General features: G+C 36.2%; 1 protein-coding gene across 1 annotated transcript; it reads left to right on the top strand.

The window, feature by feature from the left end:
* Positions 1–840: 840 nt before the first annotated feature.
* Positions 841–4,618, top strand: LOC116178091 (transferrin-like). The gene is made up of 11 exons (XM_031497404.1): positions 841–995; positions 1,697–1,784; positions 1,837–1,970; positions 2,019–2,315; positions 2,363–2,630; positions 2,680–2,870; positions 2,924–3,161; positions 3,213–3,361; positions 3,413–3,610; positions 3,661–3,765; positions 3,864–4,618. The coding sequence occupies exons 1-11, from the start codon at positions 929–931 to the stop codon at positions 4,298–4,300; spliced, it is 2,172 nt and encodes a 723-aa protein (XP_031353264.1). The 5' UTR covers positions 841–928; the 3' UTR covers positions 4,301–4,618.
* The last annotated feature ends 6,835 nt before the right edge of the window (positions 4,619–11,453 follow it).

Here is an 11,453-nt window from a genome sequence, read left to right as displayed (position 1 = left end):
TCGAAAAAACACAAAAGCAAAAAGGGGTTGGACAAACGTCCTTAGGAAAGTGTGCATCGCCGGAATAATCGATCCCGGGAAAGCAATAGTGGCCAGGATAGGCCATCGCGGGGTATAAATCGCCGGAATGATCGATGTCGGGATAGTAATGGTCGCCGAGATGGGTTTTCGCCGGGAAAACGGTGCCGGGATGTGTCCGGGATGGTACTACATCTCTGGGGTGGGATGCATCGCTTTAACAAACCGATATTTTTTGCACATTATTTTAGCCTTTATTTGAGTGCGACAGTTTTTCCTAAGCCTATGGGGAGCAAAAGGTTAAATCCGCCACTCAAACTGTCCATAATGTTTCTTGAGAGAACCGCACAAAAATGTTCGTCATTTGTGTTCTTAAATAGTTAGTGCACCCTCTAGATTTTTTGAAATTTCATCTTGTCGATCCGGAGTTGGATTTGAAATTTGTTCTGTTGTACTGATAGTAACTAATTTTGGGTTATTTTCGTGAAGCTCTATCCTTCTATTTGTTAGGGTTTCTGAGAAAAATTAAAGGAGAAACAATCACTATTAACTATCATCATAGAGAAGCATATACTTTCACGTGATTTAAGTTAAGAATGGGTTCAGTTTAGAGATCTCTTGGTTACTCATTTTTATTTTTTCATTTTATTTGTCTTTATTTTATATATAGCATAATATATAAACCTTGACAGGTTGTTATAGGTATCGCAATACTGCAAAATTAGTACGGCCATGGCTATTAAACTAGGTAGCTAAAATAGCCATTTTTTGTAAACTGATTGTACCTACTGATTTCGCTGTATCCATACTGTTTGCATTTCATATCTTATCTATAATTGGATAAACCTTTAACATATCACTTTTAAATTCACAGTGTGCGATACGCCACACAAATTTGAAACGTGGAAATATGGGCGTATGCCGGGTCCTGGTGTTACTTTTTCTAACGTTATGTGAGGTTTACTCAAGAGACCCATGTAAGTATACTTTTTCTTTTATTACATTATTAGTACCTATGCTGAATCGTCATTTTACATTATAGGTGTTGCATTTATCTTGTGTAATTAATAAATTAGTAAATTCTGTTATATAATCGGCAAGAGAGATTTTCAAAAACTAATAACCAATTTCAATATAGAAGGTCTCAATGATATGTATTCAAGGTGTGAAGGTACTAGACAGTTAAGTACTTTAAAAATTAGGCTTTGATGTTATCTTGTCTGTTTTATATTAGGTAGGTCACAAAACGCACAGAAATGGATAGAACAAGTCTCTATTTCTTTTGCAACCACCTATAAGGTACTTGGCCGTAGGGTATATTTTTGGAATTATCACAAAATACTACCTACCTATAATAAGTTGATGATTATGGAATATCCGAATTTTACAAATACTTACTCGAAAAATTAAATTCTACAATTTGCTAAATATTTAATATTCTATTGGCCGTAACGCCCCATATTTAATAAAAAAATATTTACCTATTATATTCTTATCGGCATTTGGCTTCGTGAGTCATTATTCCATATCTAAGAAATGCTCAAAATAAATCTTAGTCATCCATCTTGAGGTGTATGGAAGTTTTTTTAGAGAAACGTCTACATTCTTACGCGTAATGCAGTTAGATTGATAATCTTTGTTCTATTTAAGAAGGTTTAAGGTTTAATACACTTTGTAGATTCTATATGCGCATCTCTAAAGGACAAATCAGACTGTGATCAAGTTGAAAGGCAAGACTTCGTTCGTTGCCAATACAGCCTTCATAAGTAAATATTTATTGCATTGTTGTACTTGTTTTAACATAATAATGGTTTCCAGTGTGGACTGCTTATTAAACATAGAGAACAAAAGAGCTGATTTTGGAACAGTCCAACCAGAGGCGGCTCTTGTAGGAGCAAAGTTCCTAAAAAATGTTGTTGTGGTGGGAGAATTTCGCACTGACACAGAACTAGGTTTGTTAGAAGTAGAAAATTGGCACTGTAATGCCGACTGCGTTGTAGATGATTCGGAATTTGCGGTAGTTGTTCTTGTAAGAAAGACTCACACAGGTGGGTTAAAGAACTTGCGTGGTAAAAAATACTGCCATCCTGGATTCAAATTCAATCACATTGTGACCGATTTCGTTTTGAAGGAGTTTGAAAATACAGTTCTGAAAGAAAATAATGCTGAGGGTTGCAAGAATAAAGTCTCGACTGCAACTTTGTTGGAAAAGGAAATAAGGGCGGTCTCTGAATTCTTTGGGCCTTCTTGTAGACCAGGCCCTTGGTTTGGTTTTGAAAAATTTGACAACGAATTTTGTACGTAATTTTGTACAATGTTCAATGTATAATGTTTAACGTTTCAGATAAAAATTACTCAAATCTTTGCGAGTTATGTAAAGAAAACGACTGTAAAGCTGGCAATGTACCGTTTACAGATTCAATCAATTGCCTACTCAATGGTGGAGATGTTGCAGTTACAACTATGCACACAGTTTACCAGTATTTTAACAGCACAGAATATAAAAACAGAATTGACGAGTTCGCATATTTATGCAAGAATGGAGAGGTTAGAGGCCTTGATAATCCCTGTGCGTGGAGTAAACAACCGTGGAATCTAATTGTGGTTAATAAGTATGTCCAATTATTAAATACTGCCATCTATAATGTGTTTCCTTTACAGAGAAAAAGAATCTGTCATCAAATCTGATATACAGAGTTGGTTTGCAAATAATATAATTAATACAAACTCCAACATTGAACCCGTTAACGCTGATACGAAAAATATTCAACCAATTTTGTTTCCCACAGATCAGGAGTATAATAAAATTCAAATTGTTGCAGAAGCTCCAACCTTATTGGAATATATTGCAAGTAAGGCCATTTCGATCTACTTTTCATATACCGGTGTACAATTTGATTTACAGAATATAGAGAGATTCCATCAACTGAAGAAAAATGCGGCGAAAATATAAGGTGGTGTACTGTGTCAAATGCTGAACAACAAAAATGTGAATGGTTAGCTCAAGCTAGTGCAAATGTTGCTATACAACCTACCATAAAGTGTATTCAAAGTCCTACGCCATTTGCTTGCCTAGAAGACATTAAAATAGGTGGAGTTGATGTTGTAGCATCGGATGCACACCTTGGATATATAGCTAGAAAGTTGGTTTTCTTTTACTTTGTAAATAGTATGCTTATTCAAGAATATTTTAGGAAAGATCTAGCACCATTAGCATTCCCTGATACTGCAAGTAAAGACCGCATCAAACCTATTATTGTTCTACGCAATGATAATAACAGTATAAACAGCCTAGCGGATCTGAAAGGGAAAAAAGCATGTATTCCAGACTATGGGGGTATTGGTAAGTTTTTCGTCAACATTTTCAAACTGTATACTCTACAAAAAATTCTAGAATGGTTGTCCTTTATTAATACAGCACGTGCTCAGGGTGTTATATCTCATTCAAGCTGTGATTATGGGAAATTAATTAGTGATTTTGTATCTGAGTCATGCATGCCAGGAGCGCACGACAAGGAACACGAAGTTTCCGGGAATATTGATGTAGAGAAGCTTTGCAAACTTTGCCAACCTGATCCACAAGAAAGCAAAAGTATGTTGAAAATTACTGTTGTTGTCTATTTTCATAATTTTTTATTTTAGCCGGTGTAAACTGTAATAGTAACACTGAAAATAGGTTTTATGGACACGTTGGTGCCTTGAAATGCCTCAAAGAAGCTGGAGAGTTTGCTGTTGTGACACAAGAAGGTAACTTTGCTTTGTCTTATAATTTTTAAGTGCGGACGGGATTTGAGCAAAGTCCACTCTATACTGTTAATTAATTGTTCCATCTATTCTCTTTTTAGATTATAGCGAATTCAACCCGAATGACTTCAGGGTTTTGTGCAAAAATGGAAGCCTTGCTGCTGCTCCAGGTTTCATCGTCGATGAGAATTGTGCCTTGACGAAAATTATTGACAGTGAGGTACTTGCCAAAAAAGATGGCTCTAAGGTGGGCAACATTAATGCGGTTTTGTTAAACTTGGAAACTCGATTCGGATCAGATAGGCATAAGTTCTTTGAAGTGTTTAATTCATTTAACAACACATTGGATTTACTGTTTAAAGACTCAACTCAAGGATTATCCTATTTACAGTCTCAGTCTACACATATTAAGAACTTTGTTCAATTGTTTGAAGATGTACAGAAATGCGTTGCAAATGACAAAGATAATTCAGGAACTCGGTCAGGAGTAACTATTTTATCTTTTGCGATTTGTTTGCTTTTACCGTTATTTTATTAAAAAGTTGGATTGTTTTTAATTATTTCCACATAAACTTGATGTAGCAGGTACATTCCATCCACTTGCTGGTTGATTTGACGAACTTCTGTTATGTGTAAATGAATTTAGATTACCTACCTAGTTTTAAGTCGTACAAGAGTTGCCATATTTATGTTCTTTCTTTTATATATAGTTCATTTTTTGTAAAGAATTTTTTTTATTTTTACGCAATTTGTAATACCTACCTACCTACTATCTTATTTTAATGTATATATAACTGACAAGATATTTGTAAGTTTGTAGCATTAATAAACGGACCAACTGTAAATTATTACCCAACTAAAGTATTACATGGCTTACACAAAAAAACACATGACTACTTGAAGCAGAAAATGAGGGCATAATGCCCTTCCACAAGGCATTTGACTGCATGGTCAATATGATTCAATGACTGAATGTATTGTAGGAAATGATTGAGCGTTTTATCGAAATGTTTCACATTCCAATAGGTAATAACCTATCCGTGTTATAATCAATACGGAACACTTTCATCAAACCGCCTTTAATTATTCATATTGGTTGTAGATTAGATCCCTTCTTTATCTGTAAGAGTAAATTTTCTGGAACTTTAGTTCATTTTCGTGGCGATGCGCCGCATGCACATCCGGCGTCAAACTAAAACGTGCTGCACACTTATTGGTCAAAACGGTTAACCGACTTGAGCGTAGCAGGGGCCGCAAACGTTTAAATCAGAGCTCCAGGGTCTGCAGGACAATTCCTGCTTCGACAGCGCTTCAAGAAATAACCAGCTCTCCGCCGAGTTCTGTGTGTTTAGTGCGACTGGTTCAAAGTTCTAACCCCTTCGCAGCCCTACTTAATCTGTAGAAGGATATGACTACATCGCGAGTGCTCAGTGATAAAGTGACGCATTCAGCTACGCACCACATCACAACAACCGGTCCACCTGTATCGGACCTGCCTCTCCAGACATAGACTTACCGCCGCTCGAGCCGAATTCGCCCGCATGATGGAATAAAGAATCTGCCGACCTTCTCAATCCCTCTGAGCGACCCCGCTCACCTCGTTTCCAAGAAGGACGGTTCTTGGAAACCGTGTTCGCGTACTCCGACGATGTTTTGATCGTGTCACCAAATGAAGCCACGCATAACGTGCATCTCGAAATTTTTACAACAATTTCAACAATATGGAATCACCTTCATCATCCAGTTTTGAGTGCCATCACTCACATTCCTTGAAATGGACATCTCTCGCGAAGATGTTAAGTCATCCCGCACCAGGATAGCAACTCTTAAGGGCTTGCCGTTACCAAACCACCGTCCACGACCTTTGTAGAGAACTAGGAATGTTCAAATATTACAGAAGATTTATCACGAACGCAGCCGCATCGCATCTCAACACGCACTCACAGACTGACTCAAGGGCCAATGCAGACGTAACGACAAACGGCAAATCGAGTGGACAGACCAACTCACTCAAGCATCTGAACGCTGCAAAAACGAGTTAGTAAATGTTTACTTATTTGCTCGCCCCAAACGCGACGATTTACCTATTGCCAGTTTTCTCAATCGACGAGCAAACCACCGGCTCAGCTACACAACCCTTGATCGACCAGGTTCAGTGTAAGTACTTACGTACCTACCAAAGTTCGATTGTCCCATAGCAGCTTATTCATATTCACAGATTTAACATAACAATATTAAACCAGCAATAACTTACCACTTACGTATAGGTACCTACTTGAAATGAAGTCAAAAACCGGGAAATCCTTTGATGTACAAAAAATATGTTGAAATCCCTGCAAAGTGTGCACTGAAATGTGACTTCGCCCTCATATGCTCAAATTTCGCCTATTATTTTAATGCCTGAGTGTCTTTATTACAGTCTCGGGCTCGGATGATACTGCGTCTCTGATTGTAAGTAACGTAGAATCGAGCGTAGAATATTGTTGTATTTCCGCGTTAAATATAGGGATTTTATTATAAAATGTTTTTATTTTCCATTGTACTGCCTATTGATGGAAAAAAAGAAACGACTTACATTAAAAATAAACTTTTCGCATTAATGAAAACAACCTTCACTTCAAGTTTGAATATAAAATTATATTCAAAGACTTCAAGTTGAGTATCATATACAGGGTGAGTTTTTTTCCGAAGTTGAGTAATACCTATGGGGATCTCGTAAACCGTAAGAGATACAAACCTCTACAAATAACGAAGGTATGGTCAAAAAACCGAAAAATGTCACTTTCAAAAATGAGCTGGCGTACGTTTATTTTCAAAGATTTCAAAAAGCAGTTTTAACAAATCCGTAGTAATTTTTTCTCAGCTTTCTAATGGTGTTAAAATAAAACTGCGTAATTAATATTTTATTTGGGAATCAAATTTGCCTCGATGTTTACAATGTATTTCTTCTGGCAATAATTCCATTAGTATGATTGAAACCAAATTCGTTCGTTTATTGTTTCGAACAGTCACCATCGACACGGCCATGGAATTATTGCCATAAAAAATACACCGCCAATTCGAGGCAAAAATGCAAGGTTGATTCCCAAATGAAATACTAAGTGTTTAGTATCGTTGATTTGGTAATTTTTTTCACTATCGAATGACAAAAATCCAATATGACGTCCATAAGAAATAAGAATTTTAACGTGATTTACTAGAAACTCACAAGTGATTTTGTTTGAGCACTATAAGAAAGCCGAGAAAAAATCACTAAGGGTTTGCTGAATCTATTTTTTGATATCTTTGAAAATAAATAAACGCCAGGGCATTTTCGAAAATGAAATTTTCCGGTTTTTTGACCATAACTTTGTTATTTGTACAGTTTGAAGAAACTCTGAAAGGGAAACTTAATCTACATAAAATTCTGCAATTCTTTGCCCATTTAAGCGACTTTGTATCTCTTACGTTACGGTTTGCGAGATCCCCATACTAAAGATCGGAATGAACTCACCCTGTATATAAGATTGCTTTATACACTGTGTTCGAGCAAAAAATGTCATCATGTCATGAGGATCTCGAAAACCCTAGAAGATACGAAGGTGGTCAAATTAGGGAAAATTCGGGGGAAAAGTTGAGCAATTAAAAGGTAATTATTATACTGTAAAGGCATTCAGACGATTCCGATTATGGGATATAAATATAAATTAAAGATGAGAGAGTATTGACAATTTTTCAACGCTGGCTTGCAAAGCTCAAATAGTGGCAATGAGAAAGTACTTTTTAATATTTTGCATCTGTTCAATGTCAGAAAAATTTAGAAACCAAATCGGTATATTTCAGTTTTTCTGGCATATTCGAATGTAATCGGAATGTTCTGGTTTCCTCTACAGCATGACAATAATTCTTTAACTGGGCACATTTTTCCTAATTCCCATCGCTACTTCTGTGGTTTCCGAGATCTCCATGATCACCACATCCATATCTTGGACACAGTGTATATCGGAACCCTAAACTGCAGTGCAAAATCTCTATGCAAGGTCTGCTTCTGATTTGAGTCTCTAAAAGGGCGGGGATGACGGGTACTTCATTACAATTTCACAATATTTGCAATTTATGCAACAAGAGAACCTAAATGACGTAAGGGAAAATTCAGCCCCATCAACTCAAAGTAAAAAAATTAAATAGCTAACCCCTACTTCTGATACATCCTTGAAAAGCGATAGTATAAAACAATAAGTATACAACTTGTGACAATAATTAACAAATGAAACATTTAAAAATTTTACTAGCAAACACACCCCACCTGTGATAGAATGTTAAAAAGTCTACTAAGATTACGCTAAAGACATTTTTGGGAAGATCCTAAATAGATAAAAGGAAATTTTAACGTTCTGATGGTTATTCTAAAAGATTTTAAAAGGAGGTTCTATGAAGATTCCAAAAATATTATTTGATTTGGAGAATACTACAAGAATATTTTGATTTGTTCGTAATTTTGTATTTTGATGTGTTCGTAAGAGGATTTTTTCTTTTACAATATTTTTTAACATATTTACCATGAAAAATACAGACAATTTATGATTACCCCTTGGAGAAAATATGACTCATCCCAAATTTCAATGCGCATTTGCACTAGCATATCCGTTAGTTACGATAAGTTTGCTGTTCCTGTTTTTTCGCGCTTTGGGCTTTACTCTACTCCACTCGGCCTATGCGTCCACCTTCAGTTGTACTTTCCCAAATCAAATTTTGCAGCGGGAAATGTGGTAAGTACGTTAGAACGGTATTCTTAAAATTTTTAACGATTTTTTAAAATTCAATTGATCAAATTTGGCAATTCATGTGAATAGGAAAGGTAAAAACTATCGAATTCGTGAATATTTGCATTGAATTATGACTGAGCTGAGCATGTGGATGTGTAAAACGGCAAGCAATTCGATAATTTTGTACCTGTTTTGACATATTTACACCAACATCCCGGCAACTGTTTGCATTGGAACAATATTGTATTGCATTCAGCACTTCCAAACTTATTCCTCGGTGTTATTTCGAAGTCCCTAATAATTGAGTAAATATTTGATCATTAAGTACCTACTGGTTCACAGTTTTTATATTTATTTTCCTACCTAAACATAATATTGATCCATAATCGAAGGTGTTTTGCAGGCACATTTAAATGAAGATACGCGCTGTTTATGGAAGTGCGTTAGTTTATGGCAGGCAATACGAAATTGTCGTATGTTCTGTTGTACAGCTTAGTTCTGTATTATAATAATGCTGCAGAAAATGCAGCATTTATACCTAATTCACTTCAACTCTTCCAAAAGAAGCTTTTCGACGATTTATTCTACGTTTATAACGGATTTTCTGTAATATTACACATTGAAAATTCGACTAATGACGAGGTTAATCATCTGCTAAAAGCCATCCATGAGCACGTGTACAGTGAAGTTATGGTAATAAACCACGATACGTTTAAATTTGCGAGTTTTCTTGAGAAAAAGCGTGCGTCCTTTTTGAACATCATTCTCTTACGCGATGTTGAAAAATATTTACAGTTTATCACCGTACCTGAACGTTTGAGCCACATGGATGTTGTCTTTTTTATTATACTTGACGAATCAATTATGGATGAATCATTTTGGAAGTCGTTCAAATTGGCCAAAGCGGGAAATACTATTATTTATGACATGATAAAGGAATCATTGTATTACATTTGCTATTATTGTGGGGCAACTACAGGAAAGCTAAATTATGTATTTACCAACAACACCATAACAGAGTTAATGTTGGAATTACGACCACATCGCTTTAATAACTTCAATGGGCACCACTTTCATGTAGGGTACATCCAAAGTTTTCCGAAGATGTTTTGCAGCAATTCGACCGAAACGTTGTTCGACAATGTAACTTTACGTATCTGTCATGAATCAGTTGGTGTTGAATTCGAAATTTTAAAAATTCTTAGTAGAAAATTACATTTCACTTATGATATCAGAGCATATCAAATTTCCATGGGAAATTTACATAGACAACTCAATCTAATGCAATCTCGGATATACGATTTTATCATCGGCGGAATTTCGATCACATACGGAAGAGCTTCGCAAATGTCATTTAGTTATCCTATTAACATTGAACCATACAATTTTCTTTATATACCAAGAAAGCTGCGTGGCTCTGAGTTTTTTGACAGTCTTAAACCGTTCGATGTTACAACTTGGCTCTTTGTATTTACAGCCATAGTCTCCTTCTCGCTTGCACTTTATTACAGTACAATAGGTTCGGATGGTAAGCCTGAATTTACTCGTACTGCCTGCTTTCTGGTAACCACTGGCAATGTGCCATACGTCAATTCTAACTTTTATTTTATTAGGTGTGTTTTAAAGCGACAATTGAGCAAGTGGAAAAGGTGAAGATCAAGTCGACAAAAACCAGGTTCCGATCCTATACGATTTTGGGGATTTGGTGGTTTGCATCTTTGGTAATCGCTACTGCTTATAAAAGTAAACTGTGGGCAATCTCGATACAAAACTACAATATTGAGCCCTCGAACCTTGAGCAACTGTTAGAGAGCGACTATGAGATCGTGGCAAGCATAGCCAATCTGGAAATTAAGGAGGACATATTAAACAAAGGAAACCCCCTAACCGCAGCAGCGCTAAAGTACAGTCAGTATTTAAAAATTGTATTATTACCGTTTTCCTTACAGAAAGTTGGTCTATTGCAATGATACCTGTCAGTCAATACAATATATCGTAGAGAATAAAGCGGCGATTCTAAGCGAATATGGGTACTTGCAATATCACATGCTGTTCACTTGTGGATATATGCTGAAACCTGCCATATATTCAAAGCTGAGGTTAACTTCACAGTCTATCCACCAAACTTCTCATGCCTGGCCACTGCCTAGAGGAGCACCGTTTAAAAACTCTTTTGATGTACTTATTTCAAGGATCGAATCTAGTAGGTATTGCCCAAAAGTAGACATATAATCGTACAGTTTTTATCTTTAAGCTGGACTTAGATCGAAATGGAAATCGGACTGTTTGGCAAATTTAAGAACTAGGTATTCTGCTATTCCATACAGTAAAACGACAACTTCATATCCCGACTTTGAAGATAAATATTTCCTAAAGGGATTCAGATCGGCATTTGCACTCTACGTTTTTGGAAACGTGGCTGCCTCTATTTGTTTTTGCGCGGAAATGTTTGCACATAAACGAAATTAAGTATTCCAGTTTAAACTATATGAGTACGGTGGTGGTTGTTTAAAAATCATGTATTTGCACCTTTTCAATTAATAAAGTATACACCCTGCCCGAAATTGATTGGTAATAATTTAGCTGGTATCCCTTTTTATTAGGGTTAGGCGGCGCAGAGGAGATGCTCACATTAAATCTTTCCATTTACTTCGTAGAAATTTCAGGACATGTTTAACTTGACAAGGTATTGGGGACTCGATGTTTATCAGGATTCGGCAATGTTTGTCAATATACTTACGAAGGAGGAAACGGAAAGAGGAGTATTCCAATTACAATGTGTTCAGAAGAAGGAATTATGTTGTTCTCGAACGAAGGGTAGAAATTTCCATGTTGACAATTAAGACATTTTCGTTTTTTTGTGTTGGTCATTGGATTTGTCCCATTTTCAATAGACTTGTTACATGGGCATTAAGTTTGACACGAATAGGTTCGAGCGTTTGGCAG

The sequence above is a fragment of the Photinus pyralis genome, unplaced genomic scaffold, assembly GCF_008802855.1.
Source record: "Photinus pyralis isolate 1611_PpyrPB1 unplaced genomic scaffold, Ppyr1.3 Ppyr1.4_LG8, whole genome shotgun sequence".
Classification (NCBI taxonomy): Eukaryota; Metazoa; Arthropoda; class Insecta; order Coleoptera; family Lampyridae; genus Photinus; species Photinus pyralis.
Note: the sequence above shows the minus strand (reverse complement) of the source record. Positions and strands in the feature narration are given on the sequence as shown.

Coding starts and splice junctions, on each gene's coding strand:
- LOC116178091 (XM_031497404.1), top strand. CDS start 929: ATGGGCGTATGCCGGGTCCTGGTGTTACTTTTTCTAACGTTATGTGAG. Junction 1,785..1,836: donor TGCCAATACAGCCTTCATAA/GTAAATATTTAT, acceptor AATGGTTTCCAG/TGTGGACTGCTTATTAAACA. Junction 2,316..2,362: donor AAAATTTGACAACGAATTTT/GTACGTAATTTT, acceptor TTAACGTTTCAG/ATAAAAATTACTCAAATCTT.